The sequence below is a fragment of the Pinus tabuliformis genome, chromosome 3_1 (genome assembly GCF_031772625.1).
Source record: "Pinus tabuliformis cultivar Carrire ecotype Pingquan chromosome 3_1, CPIR1, whole genome shotgun sequence".
Taxonomy (NCBI): Eukaryota; Viridiplantae; Streptophyta; class Pinopsida; order Pinales; family Pinaceae; genus Pinus; species Pinus tabuliformis.
The window spans coordinates 370814914-370842479 of NC_142301.1; the positions used below are offsets into that span (position 1 = coordinate 370814914).

The 27566-nt window shown below is 41.6% G+C and overlaps 1 protein-coding gene across 2 annotated transcripts in view; it reads left to right on the plus strand.

Annotated features, from left to right (window-relative positions):
• LOC149187250 (uncharacterized) overlaps window positions 1-25126 on the plus strand; it is a 308667-nt gene extending 283541 nt beyond the window's left edge. For both annotated transcript variants that reach the window (XM_089411330.1, XM_089411329.1), the window contains exon 5: window positions 24680-25126. In XM_089411330.1, coding sequence (XP_089267456.1) covers window positions 24680-24904 — 225 coding nt within the window. In that variant the 3' untranslated portion in view covers window positions 24905-25126. The remainder of the gene's footprint in view (window positions 1-24679) is intronic.
• Window positions 25127-27566: the final 2440 nt, after the last annotated feature.

Sequence of the window (27566 nt, forward strand, 5' to 3'; positions counted from 1 at the left end):
CCAACGTATATATATATATATATATATATATATATATATATATATATATATATATATCATGAATAGCGTATAGTGTATAGGGTTTCCCATGTATCAAATTTCTTGAACAGTGTATAGAGATGAACAACGTATCTGGTTTCCTTGAACAACATATAGAGATTCATCATTTGCCAGCGGATAGATGTCTTCTTGACTTGCGTTGGATTAGGGCATCATTTTGCAGTTAGGGCTCCTGCTAGGCCAGCGTATTCTTTTTGTTCTCTCCTTCTCCAAAAACCCAAGACGCGGAGAGGAGATCACCTCAAGAATACATGTGTAAAATGACTTCAAGTTCTCTTCTATTTATACTGAAATGTAGATGATGAATAGACACGTCTATTGGGCTTCTGAGCCTACTCAAATTGCTGGTCGGCTTGATAATAATTCCATAATCAAAATAAATTCATATCTCCATAAATACTTATCGGAATCAAATGATCTTTAGATCAATCCTACACCTCTCGACGAGAGGGATCCAATAAATTTATCAGCTGCTACAAATACGCTGACCCACATGGAGTTTGGCCCTAGTTGCCAATTTTAACAACATACAACACAGTGGAGGAGTTTGCAGGAGTGTGACGGTCATTATAGCAAGTTTACCTGAGAGGTCTGTCTGATGTCTGGGGAGGTAACCAACATGGGCAGGACAGTGTTAACAACTCATACAACACTTTTTCATTAATATATATGTGTTACAACAATTGAATGAGTTCAAGTGTTAAACACAGGTTAAAGCAATATGCGTTACAAGTGTTCAAGATTAGTCTTACAACAATTACAACACGTGTGAAAATGTGTTGGCTTGTTAGCAAGCTTCTGAATTAAGCGAAAGTTCCAAGACACATCGTTACACCATGCATCACTAACCCCGTGGGTGGGGCGTTGGAGCCACTACTTACTCCTCAAAGAAAAGATTATAGACTCTCAAGGCTATGTGGGAGGAGTCGAGGTGAAAAGTCCTTTGCATGTACAAATCAAGGGGTATTTATAACTAAGGGTGATACTGACCCTTATGGTTGTTCGCCTTCCCTCATGATTGTTTGACTTCCACGACCTTTCGACTTCACATGACTCTTGATATGACAAATGGGTCTCTTGGACTTCCACGTTACGTTACATTGATTGACAGTATGGCCCACAGTAGAGATGTGGACAACATGACTCATGACAAGAATCGACATGACAGTGCTGGTACATTCGTGCCTTCTGGTGTGCATGTTGAGCCGCAGTGTTGCTGGGTGATGGATGTCCTCATGGTGTGTCACAACTTCACCTCCGTATGGCAAAGTGCGCAGAGTCTTTGATGGTCGTTGGGTTCGCTTGATGTTGCATTCGGACGTTGCTCCTTGCTTGTATGTTGGCATGCTCGATAGGTTCGTCCGTTCGCGAAAAGTGCATGTTTGTCCGTCCGTGCGTGTGCGAACACATCCTCGCATGTTCGTCCGTCCGTCCATTCACGAACACATCTTTGCATGATCGTTCGTTCACGAGCACATCTCTTTGCATGCATCGTTTGTTCGTCCATTGGCGAACATGTCCTTCTGCATGTACTCCCTTTGTTCATCCCATCCGTCATCACGCCATGTTTGTTTGTGTACCTGTATCTGCAGTCACTCATGACGAGATGACATCAAATCCATAAACCTCCTAGTCTACCATGATGCATGATCGTTTTGGATGCAGGTGATCGGGAGAGAAGACAAGGTTGCGAGCTTCAAGCTGGGATGGAGGCTCCGGGCATTGCTGGTGAAAACTGCGTAGAAGTCACTAGGAGATGGTGACGGGCAATCCGGATCGACAGTGACTGTCCGCGGGGTCTGGCTCAGCTGGAGGACAAAACTGTGCAATTTTTGGGAGGAGTAGTCCGGGCTGCGGGAAGGCTAGGCAGACAAAATCTGCACAATTTTTGGAAGGAGCGGGCAGCGGGAGCCTGGCAGCCAAAACTGCGTAATTCTTGGAGGGAACTGGCAGTCGGCTGCTGGGACCTTGGCAACAAAAACTGCGCAATTCCTGGTGGGAACCGACAGTTAGCTGCTGGAGCTTGGCAGCAAAAACTGCGCAATACCTGGAGGGAACTGGCAGTTAGCTGCTAGTGGGAAAAATTGCACTGATGCTGGAAGGTTGACCTGCTGATCACCTGTGCACAGTTTCTGAGCTGAGCGGACTGCTGGGTAGTCTAGGGCTTGCTCATGAAATCTGTGCAGTTTTCCGGGTGAGCAGTCGACCGACTAACTGGTGGGTTAGCTGGAAAAATTGCGCAATTTTCTGAGGGAGACATGGACGGGCACTGTGTGTCTGTCCGTCCTGTCTGCACAATTTTCTCAGTCAGCGGAGCAGGCAAGGTCTATAGCCTTTGCGCAATTTTTGAGGGGAGTCAGTCCCAAGGTGACTATCGGGTCAAACTCTTTGGTTGTCCAGCAGGTAGGTTGATTGATCAGCTTGCAGGCAACGCAACTAGAAATGGCTTGCTTGGTGCTTCTACATTGTTCTGGGTGACAATTGATCTAGTCGATGACGGGGTAAAGGTCCCGCTGTCAGAGGGTGATCTGGTCGTGAGAACTTCAGCAAAACGACTAAGTGTGTGAGCGAGTGAAAAGATACATTCGTGAACTTGCAAACACACACTTACATGACTTGACGATGAGATGACGAGAACCATCCAGACACATGTTCAACATGATTGACTGACGGTGTGAGCGACAAGCGTGACGGTTGTGATTGATTGTTGCACGACTGCGACGACGCTTGTGCGATAATGTATATGACTCCGTGTGTGAGTGTGACGGAGGTTTACATAGTGAACACAACATGTACACACGAAACAAAGACCTTGTGTATGACCAGAACATGGTCGCAAGCATGACATTGACATCGACATGAAAAATTTGTTTATCGAATGAACAAGCAAGGTGGGTGCGAAGGCTCACATGAGCTCACGGGATGAACCCGAGTGCATGCAAACATCAAGTAAAACTCTCAAAGGAGACTTCGAGATTGGATCCGGGCCAAAATTTTGAAGGGTGTTGCAGCCGCTATAACACATGGCGACACACTGGTAGAACTCCAACTTCTCTGTTTTGGTTCATTGACAGCACAGGGCCTTGGTCTTTTGGGGAGTATTGAATCGCTGTGTAGGTTACTTCGGCTTCCGCACTTACCCCATGGACATACATGGTTCACCTTTTGCCAACTCAGTCAAACACAACAAAAGTTCAGTGTGATCACAATGTTTTGAAATCGGGAAGGGTAGTTTAGCTCGCGAGTTGAAGATTTTCAGAATATAAGTTTTCATCTCTGGTGTTGCTCCGCTGCCAGCAGGCCTGGACAGTACCTCGGTGGAGTCACACGAAACACATGCATTGCTCCACTGCCAGCGAGCCTGGTCAGTACCCCGGTGGAGTTGCATGCTTCACCTCTCTGCGCAGGAAGCCTTTCTCCTCTTTCACCTTTGTATTTTTAAGAGGACTGTGCATAGGCACTTATTTATTTTTGGGGCGAAAGAGGGATCCGACTTATTGAGAGCAGAAGAGGTTGTTCTTTCAGAGAAGCATGTAAGACCTCTGACATAGGTTTGATCGTTTAGATTTTCCCCTTCTCCATTTCTACTAGTTGGAGGAGTTTGAACACACATAGCAGAAGGTTGAGTACAGGCATGAGGCTTTCCAGTGTGGATGCAGGTTCATGGTTGGACCAAAACTTCCCTTGCAGTTGGCTCGTATTTTTCATCATGACTTCATCGGCCGAAGGTTATAACCAAGCACAAAGAAGATGGACACAACACTGGCCAAGTGCGGCAGTGTCACAAGTCTCTTCATCTCTCAGCGACATACTAATTCAAAAGCCAGAACTCAGTAGATGGCAACATTTATTTCCAGAAAACAAAAATAGCAAGGTATTAAGCAAACTAAGCAAAACAAAACAAAAATAGTAAGCAAGGCAAACAAAATGAAAATAACAAGCAGCAAGCAAACTATGTACATGGAACGGGGCACGACCCGGCCCGGCCTATTGGAAGTAGTGCTTGAGATCTTGGCCATTGACAGGAAGGTTGTCAATCTTCCCGTCAAGTGATTTTAGACGATACGTATGTGGGCCAAGCTTCTCATGGACTGTGTACAGACCAATCCACAAGGACTGGAACTTTGTATGCTTGCCTTTGTCTTCATGGGACTTATCCCATTTCAAGACCAAGTTGCCAACGCCGAAGTTAGCTTTCCCTGCAGACTTTTTATCGAACCATCTCTTGATATGGTTCTGGTGGAGTGTAAATTTTTCTTTTGCTTTCATCCTTTCTTCCTGAAGCTTGTGGAGTGTATCCATCCTACGCTGAACTAGCTGACAAGGCTTGCCTTGGGATTCTTGGGATAGCTGAAGTGCAAGCAAGTAGATATTAGGTGGAAGGATGGCTTCTTTACCATAGACCAGGAAGTACGGTGAGGTATTCAGAGAGGGTTTGGGTGTTATGCGGTCAACCCATAATGCATTTGTCAAGGCGGAATGCCAGTTGCGCTGCTCAGAGTAAATGATCTTTTTTATTATGTGGATGAGGTTTTTGTTCGTGGATTCTACGAGATTGTTTCCCTGCGGGTAGTAGTTAGATGAGTGCTTCAGCATAATACCATTTTGTAATGCAAAATCATAAAGTTTTAAAGACGAAAAGTACGTTGCATTATCAAAAACAAGTGATACTGGAATGCCGAAGCATGAGATGATGTTCGGCTGGAGGAAGCTGATGACCTCCTGGTCGTTCATTGGTTTGAGTGGAACTGCTTCTGTCCACTGCATAAAGTAATCAGTTGCTGTTAGAATATAGGGGTGATGTTTTGAAGAATGGGGGAAAATTTCCCCAATGATGTCCAGGCCCCATTGTTGGAACGGTTCGATCACTGCAACAGGGTGCAGTGGGGCTATTAACCTTCATGCTCTATTGGTGCATCATTGACAGACTGGGCACTTGCTGGCATAAGTGTGTGCATCCTTGAATAATGTGGGCTCGTAGGAATTGGCTCGCATAACTTTGTGTGCAGTGGTGTTTCCTGCAAAGTGACCCCCGACGGGTTCGTCATGCAGATCTTGTAATACATTTTTTGATTCATGTGCCTCCAGGAACCTGAGCAAAACTCCGTTGCTGTGCTTCCTGTAAAGCAATCCGCGCACCAACTGATATGCTAAAGCTTTGAGGCGTAATGCCCTCTTCTATCTGATGGAAAAGTGAGAGGGTACGGTGCGTTGCTCAAGTTACTGGCGCACATTTGCATACCAAGAGGTTCCATCTTCAGTGGGTGTTGCTTGCCCTATATCATACATCTCAACTTCCTGCTCCTAGCCGTCAAGCTCTTCTTCACCCTCGGGTTTGTGTACTGCTTCAGCTGCAATTCTGTAGAGCCCATGTTCTTTGATCGTGTGAACTGGCTTGATTTCAAGGTCATACTCTTGCAAGCCTGTCATCCAGTTCACACATTGTTCACCCATTTCTTGTTGTACAAGAAGTGTGCAGACTGCTGGGTGAGGGATGTAGACTATGTAAAGGTTCTTCAGCATGTAGGGTCTGAAGTGTTTCACCGCCTTGTAAACTGCATATGCTTGTTTTTCAACGGCGGGGTAGTTGAGTTCTGGTCCCTGCATGCTTGCGCTCATGAAGGAGATGGGACGTTCATCATTCATCTCGTCCTTCTGAGTGAGTACTGCAGCGAGCAAATTATCAGAGGCGAAGGTGTATAACAGGAAATCCTTCTTGAAGTCTGGGCTGTAGAGTGTAGGCGCTTCTGCAATAGCTTGCTTGATACGGGTGAATGCATACTTTTCCCTCTTGCCCCAGCTGTAGACTGCATCTTTCTTGATCATGTCCTACATGGGCTTGACTATCTGTGCATAATTCGAGATGAACTTCCGGAGGAAGTTTATCTTGCCCAAGAAGGACTGCATGGCTTTCTTGTTGGCTGGGTGAGGGATCTGTGTAATAGTCCGGACCCGGTCCGGATCAACCTTGATCCTGCTTTTGGCAACAATGTGTCCAAGAAGGTTCCCCTCAAACACTGCGAATACACTCTTTTTGGGATTCAAGGAAATCCCATATTTTCGGCATCGCTTAAAATTTTTCTTCAGATGGCGTATGTGGTCCTCACGTCTCCTTGAGAACACAGTCACATCATCGAGGTATACCACTATGCTATGTCCGATGAGTCCACGAAAATCGATGTCCATGGCGCGCTGAAAGGTTGTGCCTGCATTTACAAGCCCAAACGGCATTCATCTGTATGCGAACGTACCCCACTTGGTACAGAAGGTAGTCTTAAGTCTATCAGGTTCTGCTACTAGAACCTGATTGTATCCTGAAAAACCGTCGAGTAGGGAAAACATCTGTGCCCCAGATACTGTTTGTAGAATGTGGTCCATAGACGGCACGGGGTAGTTGTCTTTGTCCGAGGCGCGGTTCACGTTCCGGAAATCAACACACAAGCGGATTTCCCCGGACTTCTTGCGTACAGGAACAAGGTTTGAAACCCACGTGGAATGATGAACTTTGTATATGATCCGTGCATCCAACAGCTTGGTGAGCTCTTTCTGTATGAGGGGTTCAAGTGATGGATGTACTTTCCTTAGCTTTTGCTGATATGGTTTGACCCCTTCTTTGATTGGAATGATGTGTTGGATTATCCACGTGTCATAAGTTTTTAGATCATTGTATGTCCACGCGAACACATCTCGATACTGTTTAAACAGGCAGACAAAGGCTTGCCGCTCTTGCTGTGTGCAAACATGTGCTGAGATTGACGAACTTTGGATCTTGTTCTGTTCCTAAGTTGATTAGTTCGTGCATCATGGTGGAGCTATGGGTTTTTTTGTTCCTTGGCCCCTGAAAACGTTCTTGCAAGTCATAAAGCTTCTCCAACGATGCCACACCCTTCGTGATGAGATGGCCTTTCTTGTTACCAGCTTCTGCTTGCAGAGATCGCTCGTGCTCGTCATCGTCTATCGTTGCATCTTTGAAGACGTCAGCATTGGCCATGAAATGCAGTATCTATTGATCATCATTAAATATGCGTAAGTTAGTTATGTTATCCGGGATAGATGGTTTGTACAAAATTTCAATAGTAAATCTATCCCTAATCGGTGACATTCTTGAAGCTACGTTTGCCAGAGCATTGGCAGCTGCATTATGCGTATGTGGTACAACAATGATGTTAAATGCTTGGAAGTTAGAGATCAGTCGCCATACCTCTTGCTGGTAACTTTTGAGATGCGGTGACAAACAGTGAATGGTGTTACGTACCTGTCGTACCACTATCTCTGAATCACCTACCACTTTGAGTGTGACCATGTCGAGGCTGACGACTTTTTGCAAGCCTAACACGAGTGCTTCATACTCCGCAACATTGTTTGTGCACTCGAACTCCAAGCGACTTGAAACCAGATGCTTCCTGTTGTTTGGGTCAATAAAGACACACCCGACTCCTGAGCCATCTTGTGTCTTTGATTCGTCAAAGTACATGGTCCACAACTTGTCTGTACACGGACCGCTCGACGCGCTTGTACTATTGTTATTGTTGTTGCTACTGCTACTGCTACTATTGGTACAATCTACTGTACATGCTTCATTACCATCAGTTGGGCAAGGAAGGAGACCCAACTGCGTCTCTAGTGGGGTTGGAGTTGGCCGTGCAGGGTAACACCCCAATGTTGTTTCTAGGAGGCAGTTGCCAAACATGATTTATGCAAAGACCAACGGTTCATTCTCGCCATTGAGGGGAGTGACATTGTGCCTCATATACCTCTCGGATACGACCCGAATTTGATTTTTTTTGCCCTTGTATGGAAGCCACACGTGTAATCAGTCCGTAGCAAAATATCCGTTCAGCTTGCTGGACCAGTCTTCACTGAGTAGTAAACCGTATGCTTCCGGTATGTCCACAACGACAATTTTGAACATTGGTGGACTCAACTGTTGTGAGATAGTCGGATGATCACATCTCGGAGTTCACCAATGGCTGGTATAGATGTTCGATCAAGTTGGATGATTTGCGCGGATGTCTTTCTCCATTGTGCATTGATCTTTTTAGCAATGGAGAGCGGCATGATGTTGGCTGCCGCGCCAGAATCAACCAAGCAGTTGTGAACATTACAGATAAAAACATCAAATGAGAGCAGGAATGGAGGGCAACCTGAGTTTGCTTCTTTTATTCAGAGTGTGTTTAGCATAGTCGAAAGTGATCCGGGAGGTGTGCTTGCTCCCTCACTGGTAGAGGCTACATTGTCCGTTGATGTCTGTCCCAATGCGCACAACAGGATGTCTCGCTGACTCTAGATCTTAGATAACTCGAACAAACTGATCTTTGCACGAGTTTTCTTCATGTCATCCACAATGTTGTAGTCCATAGGGGGTAGACTCATCGAGGTGTTCGGGGTAAGACTGATGCTCGTGTTGTCGGCAGAGTATTCTGTAGTTTGCTGCTCATGGAGGTACTCTTGTTCGCCGCTGTCTTCCCGGGTTTACTTTGTGTTTTTTGTTTTGGGGCGGCTAGTGGATCAAACTTCCTCAACAACAGTCTCATCTTTTCTTGTGCTTCCCCAACTGTAAGGGGAGCCCCTTTACTCCTAATATTGTAACGGTCATTTTGCTTTGGGGGTTGTTTCTTGGTGTTCGCCTTCAGTGCTGCTTGCGAGCATTAATACATGTTCACCACATGCCCAGAACTTGATGCTCCATCAGGTGCAACATCTTCATCATTATCCGTGTCTTCCAGCTGTTCTTGCATATTGTTTTCTGCGTCAAATGTATGACTGCATACAGAGCTTGTGACTCGCTTCCAGTCTGAACAAGAGTTCTCTGGGTGATGTTCTTCGTGGAATGAACAAAACTCAAAATTTGCGCATTGATTAAGGTGGAACACAGAGCTCTGCGCAGTTTTTGCAGTGAATCGGTTGCTGCTTGATGACATGCTTCCTTGTTTGTGTCTGGGCGGATGGTTGCTTGCAGATGTGTCCGTTTTCTGTTGTTTAAGCTCGGACACTTCTGTTGTCAAGTTCTTGATGAGGCGAGTGAGGGTTTCAATATCATTGGTTTCCTTGTCTCTACCTTTGCTCGCCACCACCTGGGACTTCCTTCTCGCGTCTTTGGAGTCCTTTGCTGGTTCATCATCCTTGATGACTCCAATCACACGCAGGTCTTTCTCAATAGCAATAACCTCTTCGTAGTTTTCCAATAGTGTTGGTTTCGCAGCTCGCTTGACAAACTGCGCAATGCTGGTCGATAGTGCGGACATGTAGTAATCAACAGTGATGGAGTCATGAGGTTTGGTGTTCGCTACAAACTTGTTCAATATGCGTGTAAACCTCTGATTGAAGTCTTTTACCTTTTCTTTCCCCTCCATCTTCAGGCTTCCCAATTCTTTGAGTAACATGGCTGGGGTCTTGTCATCAACAAATTTTTCAAGAAACATGCGTTTGAACGCACCCCAGTTCTATATGGAGTTGGCTGGAAGGCTGTGATACCATGCAGCTGCGTGACCGTCCAAGGTACATGGAAACAATCTACATGCTACGTGGTCATACCATACCTCAAGGGTTTGTAGCGGTAGGTAGAAGTTGCCCAAATGGTCTTCTGTCTTCACTACGCTGTCAGGGTTGAACTTGATGTTCATTCTCTCTGCTCGCATTGGCATCTTGTGCAAAGCATCCGAGAGAGCCAATGCTCCTTGAGTCATCCATTCTAGATTCTGGTCAGCCATCTCTTCCTCTTCTTCGACCTCCTCCTCCTCTTCAGAATCGGACGGTTTTGGCTCTGAGTTTGTTGGTGAGTCTCCGCCTCCGCCTCCGCCTCCTTCGCTACCTTCCCCTTCGCCTCCTGTACTAGAGTTTGAGCCCAAGATGACAATGGTGTCTCGTTCCCCCTGTCGGAAGACCGAAGGTTCCTCTCCGTCTTCAATGGCTTCTGTCAGACCTTCAAGTGTGGCAAGAACTACTTCTTCCACTGACGATACCACAACCCTTGTGGGAGTGGCTTTTGGCTTTCTTGATGCATAGGGAAGATGCTGTATGCCTGGGATTAGTCTGACTACTTTCGCGAAGTGGCAAGTGATGGGACGGACGGAGCGAAGGTGATGATATGGAATTTTGTGTTCAGTCTTGGGAGGTGAGAAGTAACCAACTGCAGAGTCGCGCGTAGGTGAGAGGGAGTGCGAGTTACTGCCTTGACCAGATGGTTGATGAGTGAGTGTGAGAGGACATTCAACCATAAACAACTGGTTGCCCTCCTTCTAGCGCCAGAAATGTTGACGGTGCTGGACCTGCCAACATTCATGAGATCACCTCGGTATGAAGTGCCAACTAGACCTCACACCGTTTGGTGTGGGAGTCCCATTCGGTATGATGGCTCGGTTGCCATTATCTTAAAGATTTGCCTCAACTCTTGCTTGTCAGCACAAGAGAGTGGTCTGCTTTGTCTTCGAGTAGTGAGGTTCGCGTGCCTGGTGATTGCTAGTGTTACTTGTGTCAATGGTTCTTTCACCGTAGAGGGAGAGGGTGGGAGTGAGTCCCAAGTTGGATGGGAGGAAGCCCCAACTCTGTTAGGAACACACAACACAACAGGACATGCATAGCTTCTAGAGGAGCAGTCCACACGGATGCGGCAGTCACAACACACAAGGAAAGATAACACATACAACACACAGCGGAGGAGTCCACGCGAGTGCGACAGTCATTATAGCAAGTTTACATGAAAGGTCTGTCTGATGTCCGGGGAGGTAACCAACACGGGTAGGACAACGTTAACAACTCATACAACACATTTTCATTAATATATATGTATTACAACAATTGAATGAGTTCAAGTGTTAAACACAGGTTAAAGCAACATGTGTTACAACTTACAAGTGTTCAAGATTAGTCTTACAACAATTACAACACATGTGAAAATGTGTTGGCCTGTTAGCAGGCTTATGAATTAAGCAAAAGTTCCAAGACACATCGTTACACCATAAATCACTAACCCCGTGGGCGGGGCATTGGAGCCACTACTTACTCAAAGAAAAGGTTATAGACTCTCAAGGCTACGTGGGAGGAGCCGAGGTGAAAAGTCCTTTTCATGTACAAATGAGGGGGTATTTATAGCCAAGGGTGAAATTGACCCTTATGGCTGTTCGCCTTCCCTCATGACTGTTTGACTTCCATGACTTTTCGACTTCACATGGCTCTTGATATGAGAAGTGGGTCTCTTGGACTTCAACGTTACATTACATTGATTAACAGTATGGCCCACAGTAGAGATGTGGACGACATGACTCATGACAAGACTTGACATGACAATGCTGGTACATTCATGCTACTACTAGTGTGCATGTCGAGCTGCAGTGTTGCTGGGTGATGGATGTCCTCATGGTGTGTCACAGCTTCACCTCTGCATGGAAAAGTGCGCGGAGTCTTCGATGGTCGTTGGGTTCGCTTGATGTTGCATTCGCACGTTGCTCCTTGCTTGTATGTTGGCATACTCGACAAGTTCGTCCATTCGTGAAAAGTGCATGTTCGTCCGTCCGTCCGTCCGTGTGCGAACACATCCTCCCATGTTCATTCCGCGAACACATCTTTGCATGATCGTCTGTTCGTGAGCACATCTCTTTGCATGCATCGTTTGTTCGTCTGTTGGTGAACATTTCCTTCTACATGTACTCCCTTTGTTCATCCCATTCGTCGTCACGACATGTTTGTTTGTATACATGTATCTGCAGTCACCCATGACGAGACGACATCAAATCTATAAACCTCCTAGTCTACCGTGATGCATGATCGTTTCGGATGCAGGTGACCGCGAGAGAAGACAAGGTTGCGAGCTTCGTGCTGGGATGGAGGCTCTGGGTGCCGTTGGTGAAAACTGCACAGAAGTCACTGGGAGATGGCGATGGGCAATTCGGATCGACAGTGACTGTCCGCAAGGTCTGGCTCAGCTGGAGGACAAAACTGCGCAACTTTTGGGAGGAGCAGTGTCGGCTGCGGGAAGGCTGGGCAGACAAAATCTACGCAATTTTTGGAAGGAGCGGGCAGCGGGAGCTTGGCAGTCAAAACTGCGCAATTCCTGGAGGGAACTGGCAGCTGGCTGCTGGGACCTTGGTAGCAAAAACTGCACAATTCCTGGAGGGAACCGACAGTCAGCTGCTGGAGCTTGACAACAAAAACTGCGCAATTCCTGGAGGGAACTAGTAGTTAATTGCTGGGAGCTACTAGCGGGAAAAACTGCACTGATGCTGGAAGGCTGGCTTGCTGATCACCTTTGTGCAGTTTCTGAGTTGAGTGGACTGCTAGGCAGTAGAGGGCTTGCTCATGAATCTGCGCAGTTTTCCGGGTGAGCAACTGGTTGGCTGACTAGTGGGCTGGCTGGAAAAACTGCGCAATTTTCTGAGGGAGACAGGGACGAGCACTGGGTGTCTGTCCGACCTGTCTGTGCAATTTTCTCAGTCAGCGGAGCGAGCAAGGTCTGCAGCGTCTGCGCAATTTTTGAGGGGAGTCAGTCCCAGGGTGATTCCCGGGTCAAACTGTTTGGTGGTCCAGCAGGAAGGTTGATTGATCAGCTTGCAGGCAACGCAGCTTGAAATGGCTTGCTTGGTGCTTCTGCGTTGTTCTGGGTGACAGTTGATCGAGTCGATGGCGGGGTGAAGGTCTGGCTGTCAGAGGGTGATCCCGTCGTCAGAACTTTAGCAGAACGACTAAGTGTGTGAGCGAGTGAAAAGATACATACGTGAACTTGCAAACACACACTTACATGACTTGACGACGAGACGACTCAAACCATACAGACACACATGTTCAACATGACTGACCGATGGTGTGAGCGACAAGCGTGACGCTTGTGATTGATCGTTGGACGACCATGATGGCGCTTGCGCAACAGTGTATGTGACTCCATGTGTGAGCGTGACGGAGGTTTACATAGAGAACACAACATGTACACACGAAGCAAAGACCTTGTGTATAACCAGAACATGGTCGAAAGCATGACATCGACATCAACATGCAAAAGTTGTCTGTCGAACGAAAAAGCAAGGTGGGTGCGAAGACTCACACGAGCTCACGGGATGAACCCGAGTATGTGCAGATATCAAGTAAAACTCTCAAAGGAAGCTCCAAAATTGGATGCGGGCCAAAATTTTGGAGGGTGTTGCAACTTGCAGCCGCTACAACACCCTCATATCTGCTGCACCAGTTTTCCCGTATTGGTTTTTTCCGGGGACGATTGTCCAAAAAATAACGGTGTCCCTTGTGTGTTTGTCTCAGTTATTTCAGTTGTTAATCTGTATATGAGTTAAGGCTGCATTTGTGTTTATTTCAATATTTATAAATAACTTGTTAATGGAATAAACAAGTAGGAGAAATTAAACTGGATAATGCAGTAGGGATTTCTAATGTGTCAGACTTAGAAATTTCAACACGTGACGAGTCTTATATGAGTATGAGTCGTGCAATATTGATTAATATTTATGTAATTTTCCTCGTTGCTTGTAGTGATAACCAGTGTGGAAAAAGTCCTGAAAAAATCACGATTTATTCCTAAAATTCCGATTTTTTGGGCAAAACGATTAAATCGGATGATTTTTTGGCGATTTTTTGGTAAACGAAAAAATCACGATTTTTTCGTATTACTCCCGATTTAATTGGGAGTCGACCCAAAAAGTCGGCCTCCCTTCCCAACCCGTGGATAAAAAGCCCGCAAAGGTTAATTTCTTGTTTTTTTCGCTGTGTATTTTGGCATTCGGCGCTGTGGCGATACAAGGGTTTGCGGCTTGCCATTGCATTAAGAGGAGGGAGGATATTAGCGTTAAGACTCAAGAGGAGCCCGCTCTATTAACTTTTAAGGTATGTTTCTATTATCTAATTAATGCTAGATACTTGTAGGCTGTTTCTTAAATCTTTCAGTGGATTGTAATATCATATATGTATATGGCTATGCGGCTATGCCACTGGAAATAAGGTGCATGAAATCAACTCTTGTAGATTAGATGTAGACGTTTATAGTTTAAACTTGTAGGTGATTTCTCTTGAATATATTTAAATGAGCAGACATAATATCAAGTTGATACTCATGGGAATGCTTCAGACCAGCAACATATTATTTATATAGTGCTCAGAAATTACACAGACCACCATGAAAATGCTTCAAACCAGCTGACTGTAATTTATTTTAAACTCAAGAGAGATACATACCAATGGGAAGTATGCTACAACAACATTGAAGAAGATACAACAATAAATATCAGCAATAAATTCAGAGAGTCTGGTTATAGAATGGCACTAGGATAGTAGTCTGGAACTCAGCCTATAGAGATGGAAATAATGCTCAGCTCAGCCCTTAATATCTCATCTCTTTTATCAGCCTTTTGCTAGCCCACAAACAGAGATACCAGTGGGCTGTAGATCAAACTTTTATACCCTTTTGTAGTTGCCAGATATCTGACTCTTTAAATTGCACTTTTTATTCTTTGAAACAAATTTCAGGAATTTGTACTTATTTTTATTAGATTTATGAACTGTTAGTATTAATTTGCTGAGTTGAAGGCTGAAGCAATTTAATTTGTTTCAATGTTTTTTTGTGCCCAGGTTTAAATTCAAGTTCAAAGTTTAAAACAAAGTGCCAAGGATTTTGGACGCTATGTGGGAATTTGGTGAACCTGATACTACACCCGAAACTGGGGGGATCAATAGAATGTATTTGACTTGCAAGTTGTATGTCAAGCATATGTCAGGAGGTATCAAGTTTCAACAGATTAAAATTCCATTTGGGGCAAATTTCGGGGCAAAATGTTGACCTTTGCACAAATACAACTCCAGAAATCATCCGACGGGCCATTCAATCATTGATGGATAAAGAGGACGGAGAGGACACCAGGGTAGCACTAAAAATCCAACTTGTAGGGGCCTCAAGAGGGGGGGGAATTGAGAGTGGCAGTGCTTCTTCAATAGCATCACCTTCCTCACCCATAGGTCCCAGCCCCTCATCTATCTCATCTTTTTTTGTTCCTAGAATCACATCTGGTGCACAACTTGGGATCAAATCAGCAATGAAAAAAAAGGAAAAGGCAAACGCTGACAGGTTGGTCAGTAAGTGTCTTCTATGGAGTGATGTTCCTTTCAACATTGCCAAGACAAACCCATTCTACCAGCCTATGTTTGATGTTGTTGCTGTCGTTGGCTTGGGGTACAAAGCCCCCACCTTTGCAGAATTGAGAGGGCCTCTTCTTCAAGATAGAAAGACTGATTGCACTGCTAGATTGGCGGAGTTTAGGGCATCATGGGAACAAACTGGATGCACAGTCATGTCAGATGGTTGGACTGACTAGAAGGGTAGGACCCTTCTTAACTTCTTGGTTAGTTGTCCCAAGGGGACAATGTTTATGAAATCTGTTGATGCATCTGCACACATTAAAGATGCACGTACATTATGTGAGTTGTTGGACCTCTTCATTCAGGAAGTAGGTCCAAGCAATGTTGTCCAAGTCATAACGGACAATGCTGCAAATTATGTTGCAGCTGGCAAGATGCTTATGGAGAGGTATCCTAACTTGTTTTGGACACCTTGTGCTGCTCATTGCTTTGACTTGATGTTGGAGGATATAGGTAAGATTCCTATTGTGAGGGATATTGTTGAATCATACAAGAGCATAACAAATTTATATATAATCATGCATCTGTGCTTAGCTTGATGAGAAAATACACCAAAAACAAAGAGTTGGTGCATCTTGCCATTACACGATTTGTCACTACTTTCATATCTCTTCAGTCTCTGTTGAATTCTATGTGGGATGTGAAGAGCATGTTTCTCTCAGCGGTTTGGCGTTCTTTATCTATTAGCCGCAAACCAGAGGGAGAGGGCATATGTAAACTAGTTTCATATGATTAGAGCTTTTGGGTAGGAGTAGAGGAGGTGTGTGCCATTTCAAAACCTTTAGTAAGGGTTCTTCGGTTGGTTGATGGAGAAAAGGCGCAATGGGCTACTTGTATGAGGCCATGGATAGGGCCAAAGAAGCCATTCGTGCTTATTATACAGATAAGGGAGACGAGGGGTTAGAGAAACAACAGGTCAGATGGAGAGTGATTGATCAGTGATGGAACAATACCCTCCATCGCCCCATTCATGCTGCAGGTATCTACCTCAACCTTGCATTTTCTTACGCCTGTGGTTTCAGATTTGATGTCGAGGTGATGGATGGATTCTTCACTTGTGTCGAGAGGATGGTGTCATCTGAGCAAGAACGTGAAGATATTTCTAAAGAAATGGAGGTCTAAAGGATGGGAGGTGGCACATTTGGTTTTAACATGGCTATTAAGAATAGGACAACCAAAATGCCAGGTAAGCTTCAGTTTGTTTCAAACTTTCAAGTTTAGAATTTCAATGTTTTTTTTTATGTTTTTCATTTTTCTTTTAACTTGTAGATGCTTGGTGGACAAGCTATGGTGCTAGAGTACCCCATCTCCAAAAGCTTGCCATTCGAGTGCTTAGCCAAACACGCAGTTCCTCTGGGTGTGAGCGCAACTGGAGTGTATTTGACAAAATACACAACAAAAAGCGCAACAGGTAAAAAGATTTCAAATTAAATTTTTTGGATTCATTTGATTAATTTTAATATTTAAATTATCTAAGTACTAATTTACAATCTATGACCCTAATACAGATTGGAGTCCCAACACCTCAATGACATGGTCTACATCTACTAAATCTTCGATTGTGGGTGAGATAGCTTCAGAAACTTACTGATGTGGAAGCCATCTCATCGGACAATATTGATACCACCTCTTCATGGAGGGTCGAGACTAAGAGGCTGATCATGGACTTGATCCCGGATTGGTTAGGTGTGGATCTAGTGGATGTAGTAGTTGCAGGGGAGGGAGAGCCAAAGGTAGAGGGGGAGGAGCAACATCAGGGTCAGGAGGCACTAGCAGAGCTGGATGAGGATGATGAGGAGGAGGTGACACCATCTAGGATGGGTAGTAGTAGTAGCAGCATAGGACAGAGGCCACCTCTTCCATCGGCTTCTAGAGGACGATTGAGTCCATTTGTATCCCCAGGGGCAGGGCCTTCTTCCTATAGAGGAAAAGGCAAAGTCGTTCCCTATTCCTGTAAAAGGGGAAGAGGATCTCAGTGATTGATTACTTGATTACTTTTAGATGACTCATGATATACATTTATTATATTTTTTGTTGATATTTTGACTCTTGAGAGTTGAGACTCAGACATGACTCAAAATTTAGGAGTTAATTCACTATTTTGATATGTGATGTAGCACTAGACTTCATATACATATTATATATTACTTTCTTTACATGTTTATGTGGAAATTCATTTATTTGATGTTGTGGATACTCTAGATGTTAAAAAAAATTAAAAAAATGAATAATTTTGTGTTTTTTTAATTTTGCCAACTTTTTGCCGACTTTTTCAAAAAACTCCCGACTTTGCCAAGTTTTTCAACTTTTGGACCCTTGCCGAATTAATCCCGACTTCGACTTTTTCCACATTGGTGATAACGATATTAATTTGTTTACCTTGGATACATCCTTTTAATGCAATTAATTCGTGATCTGGAACTGGAATACCCTTATAGAAAAATTTTCCTTCATTCAATTGTGAATTGTAATCCGTCTTTTTTTGTTAATTTTATTTATATATACAATTGTATAATTAAATTAAACTCTATAACTAAAATATGTACTATTACTTATATAACTATATAATTAATTAATTTATATAACTTTATATAGTTATAAAGTATATCATTAATCTTATATAACTATATAATTAACCCTAGTACTAAACGACACAACATATCGGCTGGGAGACAAACCATGATCGTGGGTGTGACGTACCACTCGAGGCGAAAAATGACAGGGGACCTGTAGATTGTCGGGTTCGAGAAGGATAGTGGATGGTGAATGTTGGTTCAACGAAGTATGTGGAAGATCGAGTGAGGGAACCACTGCGGAGGGCGTTGATTGTCAGGGTGTTGACGACGAAAAGGTTGGCTGTGTGCAGCGGTATTGGAAGCCTTAGGATGGTGCGATGATGGTTCAACAGTAGGGTGGATGCATGAGATGTGGTTGGGCACCGCGGCTGCATACAATGCCGATCTGGCGTTACTGGTGGTGTTGTAGTATGCGGGGTACAGCGGACCGATGGCAGCTGTGTGGGTTGGAATCAATGAGGAGTGGCTGCAACTGCAATGCGTTGGGGGGTCAACAAGGGATGACAACATGGTCAGATCGAGAGTATGGCAGTAAGAGCGGTGGCGGCAGTGGTTTTGTTTGGTCGGGGCTACGTTGTGTTTGCAACGGTTGGGCTACGACTACGAACTTTTGGGCAGCCGTCGAGCGACTGGAAACAGTGGCTCTGATGACTATTAGTTGTCTGTTGACAACTCAAACTACAGGTTGGTTTTTTCTTTTTTGTTTTGTTTTTTATTTATTTTTTGTTTGTTTGTCAAGTAGTCTGTGATTCTCCAGGCTTGACCTGTGGCTTGAGGAGTTACGACCCAAGGGCATCTAAGCGGTCAAAGTCACTCGGGGATCACACCTAGCCTGGGCCACACCAACCCTTAGCTGACTGGATTTTTTAGCATGTCTCCTCCCCCTAGCATAGGACATAATCACCTCCCGTGAGGTTTGATCCTGGGTCGCCTTGTTGACAGGGCCCATCCTCAACCGGTTGTGCTAGTGGGACTTGACTTTTTTTGTTATTTATTTATTTATATTTTTTTTTATTAAAATTTTTAATGTAACTTTCCTTTTTTTACCTTATTTTTTATAACAAAACAATTCCATTTTTTTTTAATTTTTAATTTTTAATTTTTTTCAAGTTTTTGTTTTTGTTTGTTTGTTCAATCTCTCTCTTTTTTTGTTTAATGGCCAAAGGCCTAGCGAAACAGAGGCACTGTAGAAACTTGTGTAGCAAAACACTTGAATCACGACGACAACAAAGTTGATGGAAGGTTGATGGCCAAAGGTTGGACTACTTTGGCTTTTGTGCAGCGGTTGAGCTGCTAGAGGATCGAACAACTCTAATACCAATGTAATGAACAAGGTTCATAAATGCTTTAATACCAATGTAATGAACAAGGTTCATTTACGCTCTGATACCAATGTAACGAAAATAGTTCGTATACCTGCAATAATCTTCAGAATACTTTGAAGTCAAAAACATCCATTGTAGGACAAGTAATTATATATAAAAATGTTTGAATACAAGTGAGATATGATGTTACAAATGAGGGTCTCATATATATACCTAGGTGGGTACCCGTTCATGAATGGTCATGTCTCTAAGACACACCTCTTCATCACTAATTATTACTTAATTAATCATTATTTTATGATTATTATTTTTATATCTATTATATTTGTAACAATAAACTTCATGGCGCAAAGTATTTCTCAAAGTTAGATCTGTGGTTAGGTTATTATCAAATTTGAGTAAGTCTAGAAGATGTCGAGAAGACTACTTTCGAAACTCATGAAGGACATTATGAATTCAAGGTGATGCCATTCAACAAATGCCCCAGCTACATTTCGAGCAGCTATAAATGAACTTTTTCATCCATACCTATGAAAGTTTGTATTAGTTTTCTTTGATGATATCCTTATCTATAGAAAAACCTGGAAGGAGCATCTCAAGCACCTTAATAATGAACTTTTCTTAGGAGAAAAAAATCAGTTCTATGCAAAATTATTAAAGGGTACTTTTGGTGAAAAATAAGTAGAATGCCTCGGTCACATCATGTCCAAGGAAGGAGTCAAGGTAGACCCTATTAAAATCAAGGCAATCAAAGAGTGGCCAAAACGAAAAAATATACCAAAACTAAGAGGGTTTCTGAGATTAAAAAGATAGTATAGAAGATTTATCAAAAACTATACGCACTTCACTACACCCCTGTCAAGCTTGTTAAAGAAAAATGTCTTTCAAATTCAATGGGATAGCAACGCAGGAGAGTGTTTTGAGACATTACAAAAAGTAATGTCATCTACTCTAATACCAACAACCCCAAAATTTTCCAAGCCTTTTGTGGTAGAATGTGATGCTTCAAGGTTTGAAATTGGAGCAGTATTAATGCATGACAACTACCCAACCAGATTCTTGATTCGTACGTATCACAACAGTCTTCAATTCTTGTTATACAACAAAATACATTATCTAAAGAAGCACATAAATGAACGTAGAAACTCTCCACATTTGACATGGAAATATTACATAAAAGGGGGAGGGATAACGTAGTTGCTGATGCACTTTCACAAAGAGATGAAGACATAACAACATGCGCAGCGTTAGTAGTTCCCGACTGGTTAGATGAGATTCGAACTGAATATGCCAAAGATCCAGACTCTTGTTCTATAATCGAAAATGTGGATCAAAATCCAAAATTTGAATGGAAAATGATATATTATGGTATAAAGGTATAATTTATCTAATCCCATCCTCCAAATTTAAAATGAAGGTTTTAAGGGAAACACACAGTTTGCTAGCAGCAGGACATGTTGGATTCTTCAAAACATACTATAATACTTATCAATCATTCTATTGGAAGGAGATGAGTAAGGATATTCAAAAATTCATTGCCGAATGTGATGTTTGTCAAAGAAATAAAAATGAGAACGTGTTAACCCCAAGATTACTTCACCCTTTACATATCCCAAATCAGAAGTGGGAGGAAATATCGATGGATTTCATTGAAGGGTTTCCTATGTCTAACGAAAAGGAAAAAATATTCATTGTTCTGGATAGACTAACCAAATATGCACACTTCATGGCAGTTAAGAAAACTGATTCAACATAACCAATTGCAGAGGTATTTTGCAAAAACATATATAAATTACATAGCCTTCCAAGGGTCATCGTCAATGATAGAGGCACAAAATTTAAAGGGAATTTCTAGAAGGATTTTTGTAACGAGGCTGTAATCCTCCCTTAACATGAGTTCAACTTATCATTTGCAAACAAATGGAAAGACAAAAATAGTGAGTCAATGATAGAGGCACAAAATTTAAAGGGAATTTCTAGAAGGATTTTTGTAACGAGGCTGTAATCCTTCCTTAACATGAGTTCAACTTATCATTTGCAAACAAATGGAAAGGCAAAAATAGTGAATAAATTTTTGGAGACTTGTCTTCGTTGTTTTGTAACAGATAAGCAAAATAAATGGTCTCAATAGCTACATTTAGCCGAATGGTGGTATTGTTCCACCTACCATACATAAGATAAAATGACTCATTTTCAAGCTTTATATGGTTATGAACCTCCCAAATGGAAGGACTTTGGATTGAGTGACAACAAGGTTCAAGCAATGAAGAATCAGTTGGAAGAAAATAAAAAAATCATTAAAATATTGAAAGCAAATTTCCACCTACCATACATAAGATAAAATGACTTATTTTCAAGCTTTATATGGTTATGAACCTCCCAAATGGAAGGACTTTGGATTGAGTGACAACAAGGTTCAAGCAATGAAGAATCAGTTGGAAGAAAATAAAAAAATCATTAAAATATTGAAAGCAAATTTAACAACAGCTAGTAATTGGATGAAACAAGAAGTAGATCAACACTGTTCAAAGAGAGAATTCGAAGAAGGCGATTGGGTATTTGTAAGATTTCAACTCTACAAGCAATTATGAAGCAACAAGGAAAGATCAAGTTCGTTCCAAAATTTTATGGACCTTTCCAAATAATAAAAAAAATCAGTGAAAATCAGTGAAGTGGCTTATGGATTGAAATTACCAAATAACTATTGGATTCATAATGTGTTCCGTGCATCGTGTCATAAGAAAATGCTATGATGGAATCAATCAGTTCAAACAAAAATACCCGAAGTTGATGACTAAGGAAGAATCATTTTAGAACTAGAAGGCGTTCTTGCTACTAGAGAAAAAGTATTACGTTCTAAAACTATTAGAGAATACCTCATTAAATGGAAAAACTTCCAAAAGAAGATTCTTTGTGGGAAACATAAAAGTTTCAACGACACTCAACATTACCCCTTCTTTGAGGACAAAGCATCTCTAAAGGGTCGCAATGTTATGAATAAATAAATAAACGTTAATAAATAATTAGTTATGAATGGAAAGTCAATAGACATGACCATTCAAACTCTCCTGATCAGTCAATGCCTATTTAGGCACACTGTCATGAGAGCATGTAAGCATCAGTTTGTTCATAAATAATAAATAATATTTTATATTTTACATATTTGTGTTTCCTTAAGCTACGGTTTTATGTGGGAAATTGCTAAAAGGTGAGTTTATGTTTGATGTTTGGGGTTCATAAAGTAGGAATTGCATCAATGAATTATATAAACACAAAATCTAGCATTGTTGCATGCTAAAACCCTCCTCTTTAGCAATGACGTCATCCAAAGTTTGTTGTTTATGCATGTTTTCAGCCATAAAACTACACTAAAAATCCCTAATCCTTTGTGTCTATTTAAATCCCTTGCTTTATTTCTTGATTATTCATCAGAAGGCCTTTTCCGTTGGCTGTTGTATAACATCGTGTACCCTATCATTCAAAATCAACAAAACATGAACTTATAACAGCCATCAAATTGGTGTAGTAATAGAATACTTAGACCTTAGCATAGAACATCTAGGCCTTCTAGGCTCTGCTGGTACTTTATCCCGTCTTATAGACCTCATATCAATCAGCTTGAGCCATAGTCATTGATTATTCTTTAAATGAGTTGAGGAAAGCCTTGCTTGTGGTCAAATATCACTAAAGAGTAGGAGAAAGGTTGCTGAGGTGACAGTGGCAACCCTTTCTCTTGTTTCCATATGGTTTGGTTCCAACTTCCACCTAGTGGGGCTTTACACTAGGCGTGCTAGATTTTGCAGCAACAATCTCAAGAAATCCTTGAAAACCCCATTTTCAGCCAGGAAATAACATTGGATAGGGAAGGAAGAGATACACTAGCTCTGATATGATGTTGAAGTTATAGATTATACTGTCAACTTCAGCAGACCCTAATAGAGACAAGTAAATCACATCAGATTTAAAATGATGCTAATCAAGAGTAGATCATAACGACAAGAGCATGAGAGAGAGAGAGCCCATGAACAGGGTAGATGTGGTGCGCATAGGCTAAATAATCAATCACAAGATGAAATATGGATGAGGCACAAGTTGTGTATTTATACACAACTCATGTGGTGGGGCATCTCCCTCCATGAGAGGTTTTTGGTCCAACATAAATGCTTATCCCTATTTTGGTTACCTAAAGTAATGTAAAGTACTGTTGACTAGGTCAGCGCTTAAGGCATAATCTCATTATACCATTAATGAGGGTGCTTAGCCTTAACTGACCACCCAAAAAGGTTAGCATTTCAAATGTCCGAACACAAGGGAACAACGAGGGGAGAGGGACGTAGGGAAGGGTGCATGGATTTGGCAGAAGAGTTATACGACAGGTTGGTTACAAGTAGATGGTATGGCTGAGGGCTGTGAGGGTATATGATGCAGTGAGGATAACAAGCTTTCGCATCTGGGTTTCAGGGGTCTGAAGAGGATATCGTTTTTTATAGAGTTATTGCAGGGGTAAGTGTTATAGAGTTAGGGAACGTGTACTGGTGCCAAAGCAAGCCACAAGATTTCCCCACTTCGAAGTATATTACCCTTCAGTGCACGGACTTGTGCGTGCCATAGTGAGATTGCTTATTGCTAATTTTACTGGGGTTGGGGCTTCCAATTCGAGCAAGGCCAATGAGGATTGGCTGCCTTTCCCTTCAAGCTTTCGCATCTGGGTTTCAGGGGTCTGAAGAGGATATCGTTTTTTATAGAGTTATTGCAGGGGTAAGTGTTATAGAGTTAGGGAACGTGTACTGGTGCCAAAGCAAGCCACAAGATTTCCCCACTTCGAAGTATATTACCCTTCAGTGCACGGACTTGTGCGTGCCATAGTGAGATTGCTTATTGCTAATTTTACTGGGGTTGGGGCTTCCAATTCGAGCAAGGCCAATGAGGATTGGCTGCCTTTCCCTTCAATGGGAAATGTCATTGCAATGCAGGAGGAACTAGTGGTGTGTCTGAGCCCAGATTTGGTGGTAACATATGAACTAAGACATACATATAAAAGTATGAAGTTTGTTGGACCAGGAATATGGAGGTATGTGATGCTTGAAGCTCGATATCTATCGTTAGGAGGCCTATTTTCTCTTTGTTGGACAGGGATATGGAGGTATGTGATACTCAGCTTGTCAAATATCACTAGGTGGTCTGTTTTCTCTTTTGTCCATTCTCTCCTGAACATAACATTCTCAGCCTTGAAATTTATTATTTTGCTCTAGTGCAAAGAACTCCATTATGTTGAGAAAATGTATGGCACTTCATTTCATTTCTTCCATTACTTGCAGTAGAAAAGCTGTTCTAAACTGCGTTATATTTCCCCTTTAATTCACGATGCACATCACATATATTATCACTTCCTTTCCTGTTTCGATGCCAACGAAGTCTTAGGTTGTTCTTGGCAAATTATAATCATCTTTGAAGAGTTGAAGTCTTCCTAGCGGAATTTAAATCTATCTTTCTTCATGACTTCCTCCCATAATTTTTTTATTATAAAAATGTTGACTTGTGTGCTTAATGGAAGTTAATATGTTTGTGTGTACTTGAATTCCGAAACAGATAACAGCTTTGGCTGACCCTGACAGTTTTTGTGAGCCAATCTTGGCACCAGTGGGGAAATTAGAGTGGAAGCCAGCTTGTCGAGAATCTTATCTTGCAAATATAATGGTGGAAGTCTACGCTCATGGGGTTTGGGGATTACCAATCAATAAAACGCTGGTCTCAACTCAAACTTTTAGTCATGCTGCCCTGGAGTTCGGAGAAGATCTAATGCATGAGGACTGATATAACTTCTCTCTCTATTTTCAATTGTATAACAGGAATATGAAAAGATTTTTTCGGGCTACTTTCACGTAAAGAAGCTGAGGAAAACACGATGATTTCCGTATATCACCAAAACATATTGTTCTGGACATGCATTGATTTGAATATATTAGAGAAGACTCTAATAGGGGACTAATGTTTATGATTCAATAAGAAAAAGCCCCATTTCTTAGTTTTATCTTATCCTGAACCTGAATAGTTTGCTTTTAAAACTGTAGCTAGCATTTATTAGTATGATTAATGGATCCCTGCTCAAATTATCGCATAATTTGAAGACAGTTTAAATGAAAATCCAAAGTGTACTGTCAGCTGTTCAGGTTGATTCAAATGGAATGGCTACCTCAATGAGAATCTAGAATAAAATATTAATTCTCTTAATTTTAAAATCCTTTTTGTCTTTGCTAAAACCAAAACTCGATAATATCATAATTTCTTTCTATTATTTATTTTAACATGCATAGTGCGTTTTGGTGCACACTTAGATGTCTGTGTGTGTTCTGAATAGTTTTAACTTCCCAGTTTCCAATTTTGTAGAAACTGTAATTATTTCAATTGACCGTGGAAACAGTTAAGTTTACAGCTATAATGGGTGTGTGTTTAAACTTTATATAACAAGGTTATGGTTTATTCCACTTTGGGAGTTCAAGATTATGAAGCCAAATGTTTTTCGGTAGTTTTTGAAAGTGCTTCTGATACAGTGCCACAGTGCACAGGCCCTGCTATGAAAGCTAGCAGCGAAAGTTCTCACAAGATACAAAAAAAATTGCAATTGCATTACTCACCGAGGTTGCACACTCTGTTATTAATTCAAACAACAGCAAAGATAATTCCTGTAAATTTATGATAAATTTAAAAATCTTTGGAATTCATTACATCTCTAGCAAGGTCTAATCATGAACTTTTATGATAATTCCTGTAAATTTATGATAAAAAACAGGATTTAAAAATCTTTGGAATTCATTACATCTCATAGCAAGGTCTAATCCAATGTTACTGGGGAGCGGGAGCGAGATTTTCAGAAGCTCCCGGTTTGGGAGTGAATCCCGGAGCGTTTTTTATATAATATATATATTTTTTATATTTTGATACATATATGTCAACAAAAACATGTAGAATAATGAATTAGATATAAAAAACATAAAAAAACATAGAATGAACCATACAACAACAATCATCTAGAAGTTATAATCTTCATCAACCACGTCCACAAGTTAGTAACATAGTAACATACAACATATTGAGTCTCATGATTCATAAATCTTAAAGTTTCAAGCTTTCAAAATTCAATATATAACATTTATCATCATTGATCACCAAAGTTGTACTTGTAAGCTAAGTGTAACCATTACAACAAATAATATCTAACAAGAAATGAAATGTTATAAAATGAAATGAAATGAAACAACTTTCAACTTTCATGAAGCATCATATTCATAATTCATTACTAATGAGTTATAATTGCGAACTTCAAACTTAAATTGTCATATATTGTTTAAAAAAATATCATAATAAATATGAAAGAGTCAATAGTTATAAAAGCTACTAGAAAATAGAAAAGAGAAGTAAATATATTATCTATTTCTTATGTTTGGGCCTCTTGCCACCACGAGAAATGTCTAATTTTTTAGTCTTGTTGGAAAATCAGGATCTTTGTCATTAATATCACCCTCTAAGCATTAACATAAGATAGAACAAGCATAGCATGTCAATTCAAGATTTTGTTTGAGTGATGCGTACATTTTTACGAGGGTCATGATAGAGGAGTTCGGCAAACACTGTCACTAACATCAAGGTACATAGAGGTATTGGTGTTCTTGATTAAATACGAGTTCCATACCCTAATACATGACAAAAGTCAATGGAAACATTGCAATCCCCCAATCCTGAAATCCTGAAAAACTTATAAGTTTGTTGGATTTTGAATGAAATCTAAAATTCTACTTTCTCCATATGAAATCCAATGAGGCCGGAACCACTCTCAAACATCCTGAGTCATTTCATGGTAATGTTAAAAATTTAAGTAAAAGGATGAAAATGAATATTAAGGAGAATGTCACTTTTACTTTAAGAATTTAACATTACCATGAATAACATATCAATACTAGGGCCTAGACTTGATCATTAAGCTGCCCCACTCAAAAATTATTTGTTTCTTGCAAAAAAAAATTGCATTTCAAACATTACTACAAAAAAAAATTGCAAAAAAGGCGAAACGCTCCCAAAACCGCTCCTGAAAAGGCAGGGAGCGAAATTTTTTTTAGGGAGCGTGCTCCCGACCCGCTCCCGAGTCGCACCCGCCCGGAGCACAGATTGGGAGCGGGATCGGGGGGGGGGCGCTTCCCCGCAACATAGGTCTAATCGTATAGCAAGGTCTAATCGTGAACTTTTATGCTATCGCAAGTGTCTAACCCTGCACTTCTACGCTATCACGGAGATCTATGATGGTCGAAGGCTTCTTCACACTTGTTCACATAGCAAAAGCCTCTCTCTTATTCTCTATCATATTTATAACAAAGGGATTGGAATTTGATTCGATACATGAGAAGCCAACCAGTTGAACTTCCCCTAATTACTAACATGCAAATTTGAAGTAAAACATTCCTTGGAATTATGAATTAATAGT